The sequence below is a fragment of the Myotis nattereri genome, assembly GCF_964212035.1.
Source record: "Myotis nattereri genome assembly, chromosome: 6".
NCBI classification, from domain to species: domain Eukaryota; kingdom Metazoa; phylum Chordata; class Mammalia; order Chiroptera; family Vespertilionidae; genus Myotis; species Myotis nattereri.
This window is the reverse complement of record NC_138081.1, coordinates 2,649,989-2,667,434: the sequence shown is the minus strand read 5'-3', so window position 1 is coordinate 2,667,434 and position 17,446 is coordinate 2,649,989. Positions and strand designations below refer to the sequence as shown.

The 17,446-nt window shown below is 56.0% G+C and overlaps 1 protein-coding gene across 4 annotated transcripts; it reads right to left on the bottom strand.

The window, feature by feature from the left end:
• Positions 1-430: 430 nt before the first annotated feature.
• On the bottom strand, positions 431-17,221 carry ABCF1 (ATP binding cassette subfamily F member 1; the record flags this gene model as incomplete). 4 transcript variants are annotated; one of them, XM_081093717.1, is made up of 25 exons in its annotated part: positions 431-1,035; positions 1,139-1,211; positions 1,290-1,354; positions 1,518-1,686; positions 1,772-1,804; positions 3,814-3,884; positions 3,976-4,050; positions 4,167-4,338; positions 4,470-4,582; positions 4,721-4,845; positions 5,034-5,117; positions 5,428-5,576; positions 5,657-5,796; positions 6,035-6,120; positions 6,215-6,315; positions 6,723-6,845; positions 7,064-7,162; positions 8,375-8,491; positions 8,569-8,640; positions 9,279-9,386; positions 9,465-9,502; positions 9,637-9,766; positions 9,887-9,976; positions 10,135-10,181; positions 16,805-17,221. In XM_081093717.1, the coding sequence occupies 25 exons, from the start codon at positions 16,875-16,877 to the stop codon at positions 869-871; spliced, it is 2,520 nt and encodes an 839-aa protein (XP_080949843.1). In that variant the 3' UTR covers positions 431-868. The 4 variants fall into 4 exon arrangements, with proteins under 4 accessions (XP_080949843.1, XP_080949844.1, XP_080949841.1 ...); XM_081093718.1 differs by having other exon boundaries at positions 9,637-9,763; positions 16,805-16,968; XM_081093715.1 differs by having other exon boundaries at positions 10,135-10,177; positions 16,805-16,959.
• Between the last annotated feature and the right edge of the window lie 225 nt (positions 17,222-17,446).

Below are 17,446 nucleotides of genomic sequence, written 5' to 3'. Positions count from 1 at the left end.
TCTCTTCCTTCTAAGCTTTAGATATGCTCTTTTCCTAGGTTCCGAAAGGGCTCTGTTCCCTCATTATTCAAAGCCTTATTCTTTTTTAAGGTCCACTCTCAAGTGATCCCGCCAATAATCAAGCTCCAGACAGCCTTTCCTTCTAGGAGCACACAGCCCGAACCAAGAGCTGCCTGCCCGCAACCGGCCCATCACCACATGTGCTCACGCCTTCCCCACCCGCATGCCCTCAACTCTACATGTTGGGGGACCTTGGACAGTGAGGCCTGAGTGTCCTAGGGTGGGGGAGGAGGCGGCTCCTCACCCAGCCAGCACTGCCCCGGTGCAGTGAGACTGCACGTGAGAGCCGTTAGTATTGGTGGGAAGTGAGGATACTAAATGCTGCTAGGAAACGAAGTGAAGCAAGACCCACAGCCCCAGCCCCCACGACTCTGTGAACGGGCAGCAACACCTTCCTTTATTCCTCCCCATGGCACAGGGACATTCCAGCTCAGCAGCACTCTCCTGCCCCAGCCTGCACGCAGACACGACGCAGGCCCCCCTCTCCCGAGCAGAGCTGCCACAGCCCTTTGCATGGTCACCAGGTCAGCATGGAATCCACGGAAAAAGCAGCACTGCCAGAGCCCAGGGCCACAGCCCCTCAGGTGGATGAGAGGCAGCTGAGGAACGAGGAGACTCGGGACCACTGGCCACAGAAGTCTGGCTGGACGAACCCACGATAACAAAGGTCACGTCACCTCTGCTGGTGCGGAGGGTGTCAGGCACAAGGCCACCTCATTTATACGAAGAAAAGCAAGCGGATGAGTCTTTCCGGAAAGGCAGCCAAGTGGCATCCTGGCCTGTGGAGCCCACGGGGAGGGAAGGAAGGTCATTCTCGGGGGCGGTTGACCATGACTTCCCCCAGGGCCTCCAGCACCTCCCGCTTGTAGTCCTCAAAGTCGCCGTCGATCTGGCTGACACTCTGCTCCTCCACCACCCACAGCTGGCAGCTGGTTTCTGTGATGAGCCGGGCGTCGTGGCTGACGACGATCACAGCTGTGAAGGAAGGGGCAGCAATCAGTGCGTGAAAGAAGGGAGCCGAGCGGAGGCCACCGCAGCTGGCCCCAGGGAAGGAGGGGAGCGCTCCGAGGGGACTCACCGCCCTTGTACTCGTTGATGGCCTCGCCCAGAGCGTCGATGGACTCGATGTCCAGGTTGTTGGTGGGCTCATCCTGTGGAGGAGGCATTCCTGACTGAGCGGCAGAACTCCCGCCTGCAATGCGCCCGCCCCTGCAGCCCGGCTCACTCACCAAGATCAGCACATCGGGCTCCCGACAGGCCAGCTCCGCAAACACGACTCGGGCTTTCTGCCCCCCTGCAGCAGACAGAAAGGAGAACCTCACACCTCGGCCACCTCCCCTTCCCGCAGGTCCCTCGGGTGCGTGCTGCAGCCCCCTGGCCTCAGGCCTCCTTCCCTCTGGTCTGGCCACAGCCCGGGCTGGGGTGCCGAGAAGGCCTCCTCAGCCCCATGGCAGTACCGGAGAGTTTGCAGATCTGGATGGTGTGGGCATGGCTCTCGAGGCCGAAGCGGCCCAGGCACTTGCGGGCATCTTGGTAGGGCAGGTTGAAGGCCTGCTGCAGGTACTCAGTGGGCGTCTCCTCCATGTGCAGCTGCTCTGCATACTGCTGGTTGAAGAAGCCAATTTTCTGCCCCAAAGGAGAGGGAAGGGGTCAGAGAAGGTCCTGCTTCCTGTATCGGACTCCCATTCCCTAATTCCCCAAGACGACTTACCAGCCGGTGGTTCTTTCTCATTTCCCCCTGAGTCTGTAAGCAAAGAACAAGGGGTAAGACAGGAAGGAAAAAGGTGCTACAGGCCCACAGCCTGACTTTCTGGAGAGGAGATAAATATGACCCTGGGACGGGAACAGGCCGGTGCGAGCAGGAACATGGCCGTCCTCCCCAGGGTGACGAAGGCACACCAGACTCAGGCCAGGGGAATCGGCCACAACTCAGGAGTGCCTCTTCCCTCCTAGTGGGTGCGCACACAGCCCCTTCTCAGGGCCCCAGGTCAGATAGGGATTAAGGACAGGTTGGGAAGATCTGAGGGGAAAGGGCCCTTGCAACACTTTCCTGGAGGGAGGACAGATGCCACCACCCATCTCAAGTTCCATAGGGCAGTGCAATGCTGAAGTCCCAAGGGCAATACACTTAGGAAAATTAAATTCACAGAGTTGCACGAAGAGGATGCTTGCTATGTACTGTCCTCAGTGAAAGCTGGAACAACCCTATGACTGAGATCAATCAGTTCTGGGGCTGGGATGCTGAGGAGGGCCTTCCCTCTGGTCTAGGTACAGCCTGGGGGCGGGATCTACGTAATTACTAGTAAAGAAAAATTCTTCATGTGTATTATCTGGAAACACCGCTACAAGCCCACCTGGTATGGCTCAGCTTGTTGGAGCACCATCCCATACACAAGGAGGTCACCAGTTTGATTCCCGGTCAGAGCACATGCTGGGTTGAGGACTTGATTGTGAGTGGGGGACATGCAGGAGGCAGCCCATAGATGTTGTGCTCTCACATCGATGTTTCTCTTTTCTCTCTCCCTTCCTCTCTCTAAAAATCAAAAAAATTATTTTTTCTTTTTTAAAAAATATATTTTTATTGATTTCAGAAAGGAAGTTGAGAGGGAGAGAGAGAAACATCAATGATGAGCCCTAGCTGGTTTGGCTCAGTGGATAGAGTGTCAGCCTATGGACTGAAGGGTCCCAGGTTTGATTTTGGTCAAGGGCATATACCCAGGTTGCAGGCTTGATCCCTAGTAGGGGGTGTGCAGGAGGCAGCCAATCAGTGATTCTCTGTCATCACTGATGTTTCTATCTCTCCCTCCCTCTTCCTTCCTCTCTGAAATCAATACAAATATATTAAAAACTAGAGGCCAGGTGCACAAATTCGTGCATGGGTGGGGGGGTCCCTTGGCCTGGGCGATCGAGGCCTATTGGGGGGCCAGCCGGCCAGGGAGAGGGACTGTGGAAGGCTGGCCTGTCACCGCCCCCTCTCCCAACTGTGGCCTGGGGGAAGGGGCCGAGGAAGGTTGGCCGTGGGAGCGCACTTACCACCAGGGGGCAGCTCCTGCATTGAGCGTCTGCCCTCTGGTGGTCAGTGCACATCACAGCGACTGGTTATATGACCACTTAGGCTTTTATATATAGATAAAACAGATTATAAATATTAAAAAAAAAGTAAGAAACATCAATGATTGAAAGAGAATTACTGATTGGCTGCTTCCTGCACACCCCCTACTAGGGATTGAGCCTGCAACCTGGGCACATGCCCTTGCCCGGAATCAAAACCTGGGACCCCTCAGTCTGCAGGCCAATGCTCTATCCACTGAGGCAAACCAGCTAGGGCAATAAGCTATTCTTTAAAATATAAATAAATAACCTGGCTACAGAACAATTCATGTGATAGTCCATTTCTGTTAAAAAAAAACACAACAAAAACAAAAAGGGTATGCACATTTGCAAAAGTAAAAAGGAGAAAGCTATCTATCAACTTAACATTGATTATCTCTAGATTTCTCTTTGGCTCATGTCATTCAAATCATTCTGTAAGTAACGTATTTCCTGTTTAATCAAAGCACACGGGCTCCCAGCTCCAGCTCCCATCCTCCTGGCTCCCCTCCCTGAACGGATCTAAACCGCTCCCTGCGCCCCGCAGGGACAGGAGCCCTCTCCAGTTCTGTATTTCCCTCTGCCCCACAGGCTCCCAGCTCCAGCCTCGGGAACTGCTGCCACTCGGCACCCCACCGTCCTCCGAGGCGCTGCAGGACCCACCGGCGTCAGCTTGCCCGTCAGCAGCAGGAGCAGGGTGCTCTTCCCCACGCCGTTGGGACCCACAATGCAGACTGCCGGAAGCAAGGCAGGTGGTCAGAGAGGCCCCACTCCCTCTCCCTGGGCCCCTGCTTTGCCTCCTCTGGCCACCCAACACCAACTCACTTCTTGAGTCCATGTCGATGCCAAAATCCAGGTTCTTAAAGAGTGGTTTCTGCCCCTCATAGCCAAACGTCACACCTGAGAGCCAGGAAAGGAAGCAGCTTCTTTTCTTTCCGTTACCCTTCAGGGCCCTGTGTCCCGGCCCTGGAGGACGGGTGCCCGCGCTCCCACCCACGCTGCCGGGCTGAGGCTACCGTGCAGGCCCAGCACGGGAGGGCTGAGCGGCGGGGGGTCGGGGAACGTGAAGCGCACAGTGTACTCCTTGGGGCGCTTCAGGAGCTCGGGGGCCTCCTGCGATTCCTCGTCCTGGTTTTTTCGTCGGCATTTCTGCTGCTTCCGAGTCAGGGCTTCCTTTGTTTGCTTTTCCTGCAGAGAAAAGGGAAAGGGAGAAACCCTCACCTGCACAGTGGCCCCTGGAATGCAGGCTGGTGTCCGAGTGTCTCTTTGTCCACTCTCCTGAGGAGAGCCCCCATCGCAGGAGCCCCCCGCGTGCTCACCGCCTGCTTGGTGGACTTGCCGCCCGCCTTCAGCTCCTTCAGCTTCTTCTCCTGCTTCTCATACTGCTTCAGCAGCTCCTTCTGCTTTTGCTGGTACATCTTCTTGAAGGTCACTGGGCAGAGCGGATGGACATCAGTGGGCGCCCCTCTCCCAGCGACCGAGGGGGTAATCGGGACTGAGGGTGATGGGGCTGGCGGCGTCCATGCCCAGGTTCTGAGGCCCAGCTCCTCACCACGGTGAGCCCACTTACTGTAATTGCCCCTGTAGTAGTGGAGCCGCTGGGTGTCGAGGTGGATGATGTCAGTGCAGACGTCATCCAGGAAGCCCTGGTCATGGGAGACGATGAGCAACGTCTTCCGCCAGCCCTGCAGGTAGCTGGGTTTTAGAGCAGAGTGTGGAAAGGTCACAATGGTCACGTCAGGGTTCAGTTGGGCAGCAGACAGGTGGGGGCTAGGGAGGGAGGGCCGGCTGGACCAAGCACCAAGGGCAGATGGGGAGAGCTAGAGAAGGAGGCAGCAGGGCACTGCCGGTGCCGAGGCCGGAGGCCAGGGCGACGGACGCACTTGTTGAGCCAGATGACGGCGTTGAGGTCCAGGTGGTTGGTGGGCTCGTCCAGCAGCAGCAGCGTGGGCTCCATGAACAGCGCCCTGGGGGGGGGGGGGGCAGCCAAGGGCGGGGTCAGAGCGGGAGACCTTGCTCAGAGGACCCCAGAGCAGCCCCAGTAGGTGGAGCCCGAGACCATGAACTTCCTTCCCAATCTCTCCTCAGAGGAGCTCCTGTGCGGAAGACATCAATAACGTCCCCCAGGGAGAGACATGAGGAGCCTGGGGCCCAACACCACCAAGGAGGGGAGAGCAGCCAGCCTTGAACCTCCCTGCTGGCCTTGGCAGGATGGGAAGAAGGGAAAGGGCCTGGTGTTTGAGGCTGAAGGGAGGGCAGTTGGTGGGCAGCCCCCACCTGGCCAGGGAGACACGCATGCGCCAGCCTCCCGAGAACTTCTGTGTGGGCCGATTCTGCATTTCAGGATCGAACCCCAGACCAGCCAGGATCCTCCGGGCTTTGGCCTCTGCGGCTGCCGCGCCAGTGGCCCTCAGTTCCTCATACACCTGGGAGAGGGAGAAGAGGTCACAGGCCGAGGTCACAGGAACCCTGAGGGCTCAGCCTGTGAGCCTGCCGAGTCCTCTACCTTCTCCAGCCGCTCAGCTGCTGTGTCGTCGCCCTGCTCCAGCTGCGCCTGAAGCTGTCGCTCCTCCTCCAGCAGCTTCAATCGCTTGGTGTCGGCTCGAAGAACAGCCTGCACTGCGGGTGTTTCATCCGCTACCACCTCTGGGGGTGGGGAGGACAGTCAGGCCACCCGGGGTCAGGGTCCTATGCCCCCTGCCCTTCAGCACTATTTCTGGTTTGCCTGATCCTGCCCAGCTCTATGTGCCTGTTCCAAATGAAACGGCCTGCGTCCCACACTTCTCCCCCTGCTGTAGCATCACTTCCCAGGCTCCCCACATGATGTTGCCCAGCCCGCTTCCTAACGGCTCCTCTCCCAGCGCCCGGAGCCCCGCAGCCTCACCCTGCTCACAGAGCAGCACATCGATGTTGGGGGGGATGCTCAAGGCGCGGTTGGCAATGTGCTTGAGGAGAGTGGTCTTGCCCTTGCTGGGGATGAGAAATCGGGACCAAGCTGCACTGAGAAATCCTTCTCTTCCTTCCAGCCTCGCCCCCTCTGCCCCCCAGCCCCTCCTCTCCTCACCCGTTGGGCCCCACTAGCCCATAGCGGCGGCCAGCCACTATGTACAGGTCTGCGTTGACGAACAGCTCCTTGCCGTGGGCAGAGATGCTGAACTTCTCCAGCTGCGGCCACCAGGGAAGCGGTGCAGAGGGAAGGAATGGGCACAATGAGGCTCTCCCCCCAGCTGGTGGCTACAGCCTCTCCCTTCAGGGGGACCCCTGGCAAGTCCAGGCCTCCAGCACAGCCCCTCCTACCTTGCAGGGCCTCTCCCTGTCCACTGCCTCTAACAGCTCGTGCACACCCTATGCGTCCAGCCTGTCCCACAACTTCCCTCCAAGGGTGGGCCCTCTACTTCTACTGATTTTTCTATCTTCTCGCTCAAGATGCAGAACTCCAGGTGTGGAAACCGCCTCCAAGCATTCCCACCGTGGGCAAGCCCCGCACACCCACGCACACACCCACGTCCCTGGCTGCTGGGCCATGCCGCAGAGAACAGGCACTTCCCTGCGCGCGGGGAAAGACACCCCACCTTGATGTCAGACGCATTCTCTAGCATGGCCTGGCGAGAGGACACCTCTGCTTGCGACACGGAGAAGTCATTCTCAGCGGCGTTGGCGGCCTTTAACGACGCCACCTGGCGCTCATACTCCATCTGAGGAGGAGGGGCAACCACTGTCGCCAGCTCAGCTCCGCCACCAGATCCCACCCAGGTCCCCAGACACCGCCAGAGCCCCCCTCCCCTCACTCTGCGTGTTCTGCCTGAGGCAGCACTCAGAGCTCTCCTCTTGTCCCCACGGCCACAGGCCCTCTAGCTGAGCTTAAAAATATCAAATGTTCCTACCTTTTCCCACTAGGAATCCAAGGACTTACCTGTTTCTTCAGCTTTTTCTTCTCTTTTTTGCTAAGGTGGGCATAGGGATCACTGGCCTTAGACTCCCCTTCTTCCTCCTCTCCTTCCTCCTCGGAACCCTGTGAGAACCAGGAAGTGGTAACACCAGGGCCCCTTCTAGGGCTCGCCCACGCCGTCTCCGTCAGCTCCTCCCCTCTGCGGACACTGTGGCGGCCTCTCGCACCCACCCGGTCTCCTCTGGCCATTTCTGCCACCACGCATGGGGCCCGGCACCAGCGGAGGACCCAGGAAACTTCCTGTGCTCCTGCACCCCGAGCTGCCAGCACCACGTGACTGGGTCCCTCTCCTCACGCACCAGGTGTTACTGGAGCGCACACAGTGACGTGCAGAGAAGGGGTCCGGAAGCCCTAGCCACAGGCGCTAAGGGTGCAGCAAGCCAGGCCAGGAGGCACGGGGCATACAGGGCCTGCGGAGGCCATGGACTCCTGCGTCCCGTGCGGATGAGGTAACTGAGAACCGAGGAGGGAAGATGTACTCAAGGCCACACACACGGACCGTCTGAATCCAATGCCAGGTCTCTTCCTCTCCGGATCAGGGGCTGCAATCTGTGGCCCATGGGCCCAATCAGACCCGAGGCCTGTTTCTCCATGGCCCTGAGGTAAGCATGGTTGGGCCCGGCCGGTGTGGCTCAGTGGTTCGGTGTTGACCTATGAACCAGGTCACCAGTTCAATTCCTGGTCAGGCACATGCCCGGCTTGAGGGCTCAGCCCCGGTCGGAACTGCGCAGGGGCAGGGTGGGAGCTGATCAATGTCTCTCTCTCTTCCTATCACTCTGAAAATCAATAAAAACGTACTTTAAAAAAAGAATGGCTTTTACATATTCAAAAATACTTTTACATGTCTGTTTTTAAAAAAAGGAGGAACCCGAGACTAGTCCCATCTTGACAGCTGCTGTCTGGTGTGCTAGGGCTCTCGGGAAGAACCTGCGGGTCTCGATTCACTGGCGAGGGCAGGAAGTGCCCGGCGGGGCCCAGATCAGAAATACAGGCTTCCCAGCTCCTAGACAGAATGGGCTGTCTGTCATCTTTCCTCATACTCATTAGGGAGCTGGTACCTGCCATAGTGTGTTATAACCATTTTCTCTCTTCTAAAAAAAGAAAAGAAGAAAAAGAAATAAAAAAAGAGGAAGAAGAATATACATCAGAGATTGTATGTGGCCTGCAAAGCCAGAAATATTGCTATGTGCCAACTCCTTGACAGAAGTCTGCCCACTCCCGCCGGGTGTAGTGCCAGCACCCGGACCCCGGCCGCCTCCACATGGGAACACACACCTGCTCTGCCTTCTTGGCCTTCTCCTTCCCTTGCTTGGATGGCTCTTTTTCTTTTGTTAGTGTTTCTTCTCCATCCTCTTCACCTTCATTGTCCAGAGCAGAAAATTTATTCTGAGGCTAACAGAGAAGAGACAGGCTGATGAAATGCTCCAAGTCTTGAGACCAGCACCTTCTCCTGCCGACTTCCTCCTCACCTTGGCTTTCCCTGTTGACTTCTCTTCCTTTCCCCTGGTGCCCTTGAGTCCTGGTTGTTCCTCAGATACAGCCTGGAGAGGACATGGAGATGAGACAGACAGACAGACACACACACACACACACACGCTGATTTGCTACCTTGTTGCTTAACAAGCATTTCTCGGGATCTAGGATGAGGAGTCACTGCGCTGAGTGGGACTAGGGAGAAAGTGAGGCCCAGAACAGCCCTCGCCTCTAACGGGAGATTAGAGCGTAAAGAGAAAACAAGAGCATTGGCCTGTGAGCCAGGCGCGCGCCACAGGAGCGGTGGCAGCCGCGCTGGAGGCTTCCTCGAGGGCACGCGCGAGAGGCGACGGAGGGGCTGGAGGAGAGTCCCGGGAAGACGGAGTACGGACACAGAGCAAAGGCCACACAGTCGGCTGGAAGCCAAGTGCAGTCAGGCCCTCGGAAAGGTCCGCACACGGAAGACTCCCAAATGGAAGAGCAAAGATTTGAAGGCCTTTGTTTCAGATCTTGACTTTGAAAGCAACAGAATCACTGTAGACTTCCAAGTTATAAAAAGAGTATTTTAAAAAGCTGAATTTGATAGTTTAAGAAGACAGACTAGAAGAGCTAGCCCAGGAGCAGGAAATCAAGCCAGCGAATTGGCCCACCACAGCCAGAAGGTGCTCCGCGGGGCGGGCGCACCTGGCAGGGCCATCACTTTCACCTTATTGATCCGATTTTTCTCCGGCTTGGCAGGCTTAGGAGGGTGTTTTTCTTCCTCCTCCTCTTCCTCACTCTGATCCTGAATCAGGGCTGCAAAAGCATTGCCTCCCTGGGCATGAGAGGGCAGAGAAGTCAGTGGATGATCGAGACTGTGCACCCGAGACCTGCTTACCACGCGATGGCTTACCTTGGTTTCCTTCCCTCCTCGGGACTTCAGGGCAGGTACTGAAATGACAAACAAGATCAGGCAGGAAAGAGAATGATGATTCTGGCTCTTCAATCTAAAACAACTCATAGATGAAGGGATGAGGCACACCCTCACCCTGGCTCAGGGCTGCAGGCCCCACTCCCATCATTACCCTCTCCCTCCTCGTCACTGGCGGGCACCGAGAGCTTCTGCAGACGCTCCAGCAGTTCCTTCTCTTCGCCATCATCATCCACATCCTTCTTCCTCCGGCCTTTTCGGGTATCTCGTTTTTTTTTTTGCTGCTGAAAGCAGAGAGTGAGAAGAGTCTGAGGCGCAGGTCCCTATCGTCCCTCTGCCTCAGAGTCCCATCACCGGCTGCACCCACGTGGTGGCGAGGCCTGGTGGGCCCCCAACACTTGTACCTGCTGCTGCTGCTGCTGCTGCTCCTTCTCCTTGCGCACTTTCTCTTCTTCCCCAGCCTGTTTATCTTCTACTGCCAGCTCCTCAAAGAACTAGCAAGAGTTCAGGTACAGGTCAGCATGGCTCAGATGACCCAGCCCTCCCTCCCACCCACGCCTGCTTCCTCTCTTGACAGGCTTTCTCCCCAGACCTCCCAATACCTTCACATGGAAACACTTGATCAAGTTCATCCTCAACCCCATTTCCTCACCGTCTTTTTGTTCTTCTTGTCCTTCTTCCCTTTCTTCACCACTCTGTCTAGGAGGTGAAGCAGACATTGTGAATGCTCCCCTGCAAAGCCCTCAGATGGCCTCCACCCCATTTCACTGTGTTTCTAGCTCACTATCATTCTCTACACATGTGCACTGTCCCACGCCACAGACACAGGTGGCTGGTCTAGGGCGGCATCGGGAGGGAGGAAGCAGAATTCGGAGGGTGACGGTAGAGATGGGAAGGGAGACAGAGCAGTTCCAAATGACTCCTATGTTTGTAGCTAGCAAAACTGGGCTCCTAGTGCCACTCATTAACTTAAGGTTTAATGAAAAGAGAAGGTCCCCTCTTCCCACCCCTGCCACCCAAGGCAGAACAAGAGCCATGAATTCAACTGGGATATGGTGTCTGTGAGACGTGCAGCCACACAGAGATGGTTCTTTAAGGAAATGAACTCCGAGCATTCTAGCCCAAATCACAGTGTTACACTCAGCAGTCCTTCATCACAGCCACCGGCGGTGCTCCCAGGGCACAAAGCGGGGCGTCAATGGAAGTTTACTGACTGAACGACTTCCAGTCTTCCCTTCTGTCCATCCTGGCTCCCCTGAACTATGTCTACCTCCCCATTCCCTTCCACCGTCAGACCAGAAGGCAAGCAGCAGCTTCATGATTTCTCTTCATGTCTAGGTCTGTCCACCATCATATTCCCTCCAAACCATTCCCTCCTATCCAAAAGCACTCCTGTAATCACTTAGCTTAAAAAAAAAAAAAAGCCACCAAAACGAACAAAAAACACGAATGGCTTTCTGCTGTAACAGTAAGTACTGCTCAGACCAGAAGCCCATGTGACCCACAGCAATTACTTCCCGAGGAAAATTTCAGTGCGCATCTACTACGCCTAAAACTGGTGACTGATGAGGACAGTCCCTTCCGACTAAGCGGGCCTGTCCCACCTTCTCTGTACAGCTGTTTCCCTATGTTCTGGACAGTGGCTTCTCCTGGCTCCTTGATTTAGCCCCAGGCATGGAAGTCCTCCATCCAGAACACATTTCACAATCTGGCCTCTGCACTGGGTGACTGGTGTGGAGTTGCAAAGATGCGCAGGAGAAACAATGAAAGGCTGTATATGCTACTAGAGGCCCGGTGCACAAATCTGTGCACCAGTGGGGCCCCTCTGCCTGGCCTGCGGGATCAGGCCAAAACCGGCTCTCCTACCAAAACAGGCTCTGACATCCCCTGAGGGGTCCTGGATTGCGAGAGGGCGCAGGCCAGGCTGAGGGACCCCACCGGTGCACGATCAGGGCTGGGGAGGGACCGTGGGAGGGCTTGTCTGGCCCATCTCGCTCAGTCCTGTTTGGCCACACCCCAGCAGCAAGCTCACCTACTGGTCGGAGCATCTTCCCCCTGGTGGTCAGTGCACATTATAGCAAGCGGTTGAGCAGCCTTAGCATATCATTATCATATAACACTTTTTTAAAAAAAATATATTTTATTGATTTTTTACCGAGAGGAAGGGAGAGGGATACAGAGTTAGAAACATCGATGAGAGAGAAACATCGATTCAGCTGCCTCTTCCATGCCCCCTATTGGGGATGTGCCCGCAACCCAGGTACATGCCCTTGACCAGAATCGAACCTGGGACCCTTCAGTCCGCAGGCCGAAACTCTATCTGCTGAGCCAAACCGGTTAGGGCTATCATATTACGCTTTGATTGGTTGAACAGACAACTGGACACTTAGCATATTAGGCTTTTATTATATAGGACTAGAGGCCCGGTGAACAAAAATTTGTGCACTCGGGGGGGAAGGGGAGGTCCCTCAGCCTGGCCTGTGCCCTCTCGCAGTCTGGGACCCCTCGGGAGATAATGACCTGCTGGCTTAGGCCTGCTCCCGGGTGGCAGAGGGCAGGCCCAATCCCTAGGTGCAGCCCCTGGTCAGGTTCAGAGCAGGGCCGATTGGGGAGTTGGGGCACCTCCCCCTGTCATGCACAGAGCAGGGCGGATTGGGAGGTTGCAATGCCACCCTCAGTCACGCTCAGGGTAGGGCCGATTGGGGGGTTGGGGCACCGCCCCCTGTCACACTCAAGGCAGGGCCGATAGGGAGGTTCTGGCGCCACCCCCTGTCATGCACAAAGAAGAGCCGATCAGGGGGTTGGGGCGCTGCCCCCTGTCACGCACAGAACAGGGCCCATCTGGGGGGTTGGGGAGCTCCCCCTTGTCATGCACAGACCAGGGCCCATCAGGGGGTTGAGGAGCTCCCCCCTGTCACTCAGAGTTGGAGCGATAGGGGAGTTGGGGCACCGGCCCCTGTCACACACAGAGCAGGGCGGATCAGGGGGTTGGGGCGCCGCCCTCTATCACCCACAGAGCAGGGCCGATCAGGGGGTTGGGGCGCTGCCACTGTCACACTCAGGGCAGGGCCGATGGGGAGGTTATGGCTCTACCCCGTCACACACAGAATAGGGCCCGTGGGGGGGGGGGGCGTTGGGGCGCTGCCCTCTATCACCCACAGAGCAGGGCCGATGAGGGGGTTGGGGCGCTGCCACTGTCACACTCAAGGCAGGGCCGATGGGGAGGTTATGGCTCTACCCCGTCACACACAGAGCAGGGCCCGTGGGGGGGTGGGGAGGTTGGGGCGCCGCACCGTCACACACAGAGCCGCAGGGCGATCAGGGGGTTGGGGAGCTCCCCCGTATCAGGCACAGAGCCGGTTTGATCAGGAGGTTGGGGCGCCTTCCCCTGTCACACACAGAGCAGGGCCGATAGGGAGGTTGTGGCCCCGCCCCCTGTCACACACAGAGCCGCAGGGCGATCAGGGGGTTTGGGCGCTGCCCCCTGTCACGCTGATCCCGGTGTCGGGAGGCCTCGCGGCTCCGCTGATCCCGGTGCTGGGAGGCATATTACCCTTTTACTATATAGGATAGAGGCCTGGTTCACGGGTGGGGGCCGGCTGGTTTGCCCTGAAGGGTGTCCTGGATCAGGGTGGGGGTCCCCACTGGGGTGCCTGGCCAGACTGGATGAGGGGATGATGGCTGTTTGCAGCTGGTCACACACCCTTCAGGGTGAGGGTCCTCACTGGTGTGCCTGGCCAGTCTGGGTGAGGGGCTGAGGGCTGTTTTCAGGCTGGTGGGTGATGGAAGCTCCCAACTTCTCCTTTTTTTCTTTATTCTGGGCCAGCTTTAGCTCTGAGGCTCCAGCTCTTAGGCCTCCGCTCCTGAAAGCAGGTATCTGGTTTGTTTCGGTTCTATAATCGAAACTCTGTATCAACTCCAGCTCTGAGATCCCGGGCTCGCTGAAAGCAGGTTTCTGGGGTTTTGTTTAGCTTCTATATTCGTTACAATGTTTCTTAAACTGCAGGCTCAGAGGCCGGCAGGCGGGGAACGTTGGAGTCCTCCGTCACTGAAGCAAGCAAGCCTCATGTTAGTTTCAAGCTGCCTGGCTGCCGGCCGCCATCTTGGCTGGCAGTTAATTTGCATATATCGCTGATTAGCCAATGGGAAGGGTAGCGGTTGTACGCCAATTACCATGTTTCTCTTTTATTAGATAGGATTCCAAGGACCTTAATCCTAAAGATATGATGAAGGAGGAACCATTGAAGTACAGGAGAAGGAAAGACATGATCCGCTCACTTTGGCAGTATCTAGGAGTGACAAATCCCAGATGCTATTTTCTCCCCAAGGACTAACCCAACAGTCCCACCTCTCCTTTTAAATCTCTTGTAAATATCACTCTGACCCTCCTGGCTACAGGGAGAGGAAAAGCGTTGCGCAGGTTCAATGGTGAGAAAGTATACATCACCAAGGACAGAATAAGGCTAAGTGTGGCTAAAGCTGTTATCTTTCCTCTCTCTGCCTAGAGGCTCCTTCCCTTTACACATCACTCAAATGCTCCTAGCTTCACAAATAAAACTCTACTGCATCTTCCAATCCTCTTCCAATCAGTTTTCTATCCTGTCTTCTGAAAAGCACAGCCCATACCACTTCCTTGTCTCCCACTCCTTTTCAAACACTGCAATCTGCTTTGGATATCACCTCCAAATGAGACTTCCGACAAAGCTGCTACTTTCTCCTTAATTGCTCAACCCCAAAAATACATTTTTAGTCCGGATCTGCTTGACTTCTCTGCAACATTCCATGCTACCTACCTTTTACTTCTCTCCCCTCATTATTTAATGACAGGAATCCTTCTTGCTACTGGTTTGCCTCTCTGTTATCTCCCCAGCCTCCTATCCCTATTTCCCTTAATTGTTGAGATTCTTTTGGATCTCCACCTCCTGCCCTTTTTTGCTTCAATCTGCATACATTTCCAACACTCCAACCACACTCGCCTGTATCTCCCCTTTTAGCATAGATCTCTCTCCCCTGCCATCTTCTCTTAGAAAGTCCACCCTAGAGCCCATACTACTTTTCATTAATACTCTACTCCCCACTGAGGTGCTTATCAGCCAGTTTCCAGCTCTGGTCAATGCCATTTCTGCAATAACTTTTCAGTCTTCACCGCCCTGGCTTACTCTCTTACCACATCTCATCTGGGCCATAGCGAGAAGCTGCAAAGTCTCCCTGTCTCCACTCGCCAGCCCTTCACGCTCTTCTCCACTGCTCAGTGTTGCCAGGGTGAACTGACTGTATCTTTCCTTATGCGCTTCAATAGGTCCACCTTCTTAATGTCTTTAGGGTTAAACTCCTCAGAATAGCGTACAAAGCCTTTCATTACCTGTATCCTGCACATCTTTCCAACTCCATCGTTCACCCAGTCGTGGGAATCAGCTTTGCACACACATCTTCCTCTGCTTGGAATACTCTTCCCCTGACAAACTCATACTGATCCTCTAAGAATGGGACTTCGCTCACACACTCCGGGGGCCTTTGCTGACACTCCCAGCACCTGTCTGAGTAGGTGCCTCTTCTCCCTTCCCAGCCCTGCAGCATTCCCAAGCTCACTCAGAAACAGTCAACCACTGTCCGATCCATGCTCTGTCCCCTCCACTGGATTGGCTGCCCCTTCAAAGCAAGGCTTCTTTTTTTAAAATTATTATTACTTTTTTATTGTTGATAGTATTAGATATCTCCATCCCCTCCTTTTCCCCCCTCCCAACCCTTACACCCCCCCCTCCCAGGTCTTCACTAACTTGTCTTTGTTGTTGTTAATCCTCATACAAGAATATTTTTCCCATTGATTTTTAGAGAGTGGAAAGGAGGAGGGAGGGGGAGAGAGAGAGACAGGTACATTGATTGGTTGCCTTCCACATGCGCCCCAATCCGGTTAGGAACCGAACCTGTGACCTTTCGCTACACAGGCCAATGCTCTAATCACTGAGACACACCAGCCAGGCCAGCAAGGCTTATCTTTTACTAGAGGCCTGGTGCACGTGGCCTGTGGGGATCACGCTGAAACCGGCCCTGTGGGGGTCTCTCAGCCTGGCCTGGGGGGATTGGGCCAAAACCAGCAGTCCGACATTCCCCAAGGGGTCCCAGATTGTGAGAGGGTGCAGGCCAGGCCGAGGGACCCCACCAGTGCACCAGGCCTCTAGCATACATGTAAGAACTTTGGTTAATCTCTTCCTGCCCTGCCCCCTCCCCTGAGATTCATCAGTCTGTTCCACGTTTCCATGCCTGTGTGTTGAGTGTTTGCCCCCCTGGTGGTCAGTGCACGTCATAGCTACCAGTCAAATGGTCTGACACTTAGCATATTAGCCTCTTATATATATACCAGAGGCCCGGTGCATTAAATTTCATGCACTGGGGGGTATCCCTCAGCCCGGCCTGCGCCCTCTGGCAGTCCGGGACCCCTTGGGGGATGTCCACCGGCTTAGGGGAGTGGGCCTAAGCCATCAGCCATGAGCCTGGCTTTTGGCTGAGTGGTGCTCACCCTGTGGGAGCACACTGACCACCAGAGGGCAGCTTCTGTGTTGTGCGTCTGTCCCCTGGTGGTCAGTGTGCATCACAGCAACCTGTCATTCTGCCATTCGGTCTACTTCCATATTAGGGTTTTATTATATAGGACATAGATATAGATTACTACATTCCCAGCTCCTCTGCACAGTACCAGGTATACAGTAGGCATCCAATAATGCTTGTAAAACGAATCACTGTGTACCTACTGCCATGATTTGTGTCCATTTTACCTCCCCCTTGAAGTGTCCTCCAGCCTGGGAGGATGTCTTTTATATTTTTTCCTCCCCTCTCCAAACTACAGTATATATAGTACTTAATTAAAGGCAGGTGTTCAACAAACACTCGCTGTTTCCAAGTAAACCTGAACCCCCATTCCAACACCAGCACCTTCACTCGGGCGCCTTATGAAAGAGCCAGGAAGGAGCCCTCCCCCAGAGGAGCGGTGCCTGCGGTCGCGCGGGCGGCGGCGGGAGGCCCAGGCCAGCTTATCTGTCTGCGAGGTGTACGGCGTGGTGCGGAGGGCTTTCTCATTCCTCCCCTCTCTCCCTCGGTTCCATATGCTCCTCCTCCTCTCTTACCCTGTCCCACTTAAGCTCGTGCGCAACGCGCGTCACCTTTCCCGTCGCCTCCACCCCAAACCCGCCGCCGCCGCCGGGGCAAACGTCTCCGCCCCATGCACGCACGCGCAGTAGCCCGCAGGGCCCGGCGCGGCCGCGACCCTCTCCTAAAGCACGTACACTCTTCTCTCCTCTCGCTGCCTCCCGGCCCACGAGCCTCACCTGCGGCGCTCGTGCCCTCTCCGTCCCCGATCCACTCGGGTTCCGGCGGCTGCTGCTTGGGACCCTTCGGCATCGCGGAGGCAGTTATGGTTACTCTGGCGGCGCCGGGTGCTATTTCCGCTTCCGGTAGCGTGGTTCTCCGAACAGAGGAGCATCTCCACGCCGACCCCGCCCCCGGGCGGCGCACGTACGCGCCTTAGCGTCCTCTTGGGGGCGTGTCTGCGACTATCGGGGCGTCCTGCGCGGGCGGGCGTGGTCCGCGGGCTCCGACCTTGGCAGAGCGTTTTTGAAGGTCCGGGAAGCCACGCTCCGGGGCTCCCTGACGCCGCATCACTAATTTCCGACTAGTAGGAAGGAAGGCCTGGACGCACCTTTTTGAAAAGAGTGGCTGCTGCTTACGACCAGCCCCTTACGTCTGCGTAGGGACAGAAAGGCGCAGTCCGCCTTCCGAGGCTTGTCGGTCTGGTGTTGAGGTGCCCACTCCAAGCCTAACATGGTGCGGTGGAGCTTAAGCCCCCCTTTTTTGGTAAAAGCTGTCCTAGGTTAGTATACAATAGAATGCACATACAGTAAATTGGCAGGCAAATGCAAAGCGTCCCCGTTGGTAAGTTCTGGCATATACACCCACATCAAGGCTTGGTT